This window comes from Haplochromis burtoni, unplaced genomic scaffold (genome assembly GCF_018398535.1).
Source record: "Haplochromis burtoni strain Fernald_Lab_line unplaced genomic scaffold, NCSU_Asbu1 Contig_339, whole genome shotgun sequence".
Taxonomy (NCBI): Eukaryota; Metazoa; Chordata; class Actinopteri; order Cichliformes; family Cichlidae; genus Haplochromis; species Haplochromis burtoni.
The window spans coordinates 108,489-111,379 of NW_024582700.1; the positions used below are offsets into that span (position 1 = coordinate 108,489).

The following is a 2,891-nucleotide window of genomic DNA, read 5'->3' on the forward strand; positions in this document are numbered from 1 at the left end:
TGCTTCTTCTCTCTTCCTTCATTTTTCCCTCCATCTCCCACAATGACTGCGCACCCCCAGACGTGCGGGAGTGTGTGAGGTGTGTGTCGAATGTAGATGGAGTGAAGAAGCCGAGTGTTGCCCTGTCACTCTGTGTGGCCTTGTCACACTCTGACGGTGTGGAGTAGCTCCGACATGTCCTCTGGCCCTACCCATCAATTATAGATGGAACCAGGTGCCAGAGAGCAGATACTCTAAACACACACACACACACACACACACACATACACGTTTTTCCAGCCACGTGGGGACTTCCATCTAGGAGGTTACGCGTGGGGACACAACATTTCTAAATGTAATAGAGGTATTATAAAGGCATAATTGGAACTCTTAATTTTTTTAGGGCCCAAACATCTATTTAGGTACCAGAATTTGTTAAATTTACAAAATCCAATTTTTGTCAGGTTTTTCTACCTGGTGGGGACACAGCTTTTATGTCTTTTCACAAACCACCACCAGGTGACACTGTTGCACGTTTACAGTTAGAGGGTCTATTTATAGGAATTTACAACCCAGAGTAATCAAAGCTGGTATAATGAAAAAGCTTTCAAGTGCTGGTTGGATTTCAGAGAATGGTTTCTGCTACATATTTTCATTTGAGTTTTATATTGTTTTTGTTATTCTGTCATTGCCCCTTGTATTTGTTCACTGGAAAATTTGTGCACTGGCCTCTGCTTTCAATAAAAAAAATGTTTCAACTAAGGAGCTTAGCATCCCAACTTATCTTTTAGATATATAGTATAAAAATAAATACTGAAATATCAAAATACCACAAGGGGATACCAAATACTGAAGATTTAATATGTATAATGTGCTCATACATTTAACATTCTGCTTCATGTGGTCTACCCATTTAAAAACAGTGAATGTGAGAAGACATTAAGACAGACACGAAAAGTGAGCCGAAAAAGCAGCTTTATTGCTGAACACAAACTAACTTAAACTGAGAATACAAACTGAGGAAATAGCAGGCAGGATACATGGGCGGAAACAGCAGGGTGAGGGTACGATGCGACACGGAACTGAGGGAGACGCCGACATAAATACACAGGGAAATAACAAGGAGCGTCAGAACACACGAGGAACACAGCTGATACAAATCACAAAGACGAGGGCAAAGCAAGACACATCCACATGAGGCACAGAACTTCAAAGTAAAACAGAAAACACACGTTGAGCTCGCAATAATAACAAAGATAGAACACTGGGTCCCCGACCCAGCACTGTGACAATTGCCTGGTTGAAATGAACAATCCTTTTTTTTTCTCTAAACATGAGAAAATTTTAACAGTAACTGAAGCTGTTTATGTTCCATTTGTTTGACATTAGCTTCTTACCTTCTTTTCACTGACTGTCGCTTTAAAGCATCAATTCGGTTTTTCACGTAAAACTTAACTCCCTCCCAACGTCTCTCTTTCAATGCTAATGGTGAAGTCTCAATACATTTGAGACACTCTGCCTTCCCAGGCACCTTTCCAGAGCTGATGTACTCCATTAGAGTCTTCTCCACAGCCTTTATTTCTGCTTCAGTCCACTTCCTTCTTGTGGTTTGTGATGCCCCTGAATCAAGTAGACAGTAACAGTGTTATTCAAAAAGAAGAGCATCAAGTTGGTGTGTAATCACATGACTCCCCTTATGACCAGATGTGATACTTGGAGTATGTCAACAAGTATATCAAAAGCTATAGGTACATTTGGACTATACTTTGTACTTGTTGGTATTCCTCAAGTATAAGTACAAGAAATGCCCATAATGCATTGCAGCGATTTAACTGTAAACAAACTATGAAAGAATTAATTGATGTTTAACTAAATAATTTGTCAAACATTGTTGTAACATGATGTTTTACGTTTTTGAACAGAGTGTGGGAAATAAATTTAAAAAAAAAATAAAACTATCAGTGAGAAGAGACAGTCAATAGAACTTCCCTCTCAATTACTTACTAGTTTACTTAAAGAACACAACTGGCAGATTAACTATGAACATAGTTGCTGTAAATGAAGCACTCTGGGTGTTGTGACTGTGTGAAAACACACTAAAACACTAAAGATAAAACACAACATCTTCTATTACTAATGGGACAAGGGCTGGTCATCCAGTTCTACACTGCAATAATGTGTTCTCTGTTCTGACACCACCGGTGTGAATCAGCCACAAAAGTGAACTAAACAAGATTACAAAGAACAGTCAGGACTGCAGAGAGAATCACAGGACCTATATCTTCAGAGTTCGGAAATAGCATTACAGACCCATCACAATGTGGACACAATCTGTTGCAACTTCTACCTTCTTTTAGATGTTACAGGAGACTATATACCAAAACATTGAGACAAGTGTCATTATTTTGATGAAAACCAACTTAAATCAGTTACACAGTGTCAGTAACACCAAAACATCCACTTAGAGATTTACCTACAATTTGAAATGTACTGTTTTTAACATCTCCTGCGTGTTTATCTAATTAATATTTTCTTAGTATTTATGTATTTATTATTACCATTATGTATTTATTTATGTATACATGTCTTTTATCAATTAAAAGTACTGACTGTTGGTTGAGGTGTATATTTTAATCTAATGCATTCAACAGAAAGAGTACTGTGTGGGGGAGCTGAGCTCTGCCTTTAGCCAAAAAGAACACAAGAGAGGCTGCTGCACAAACACCACAACTGTATTTTCAAATACACTGATCTCGCTCACTGCTCTTTTGAAGTGCTAATAAAGTTCATTACAACTTAAGTTCATTACAACTTAAGTCGTAATAAACTATGGCCTTAAACTTTCCAGGCTACACAGGACACAGTTTGTGTGGCAGACAATCTCAGTGTTATAGGTCTGGTTACTCTTGCAG

General features: G+C 38.3%; 1 protein-coding gene across 1 annotated transcript in view; it reads right to left on the reverse strand.

Annotated features, from left to right (window-relative positions):
- Positions 1–213: 213 nt before the first annotated feature.
- Positions 214–2,891, reverse strand: part of LOC102290889 — a gene marked incomplete at its 5' end in the record, with an annotated part of 14,749 nt that continues 12,071 nt past the window's right edge. The window contains 1 exon segment of the mRNA XM_005945981.3: positions 214–1,599. Within this exon segment, the coding sequence (XP_005946043.1) occupies positions 1,373–1,599 (227 nt within the window). The 3' untranslated portion in view covers positions 214–1,372.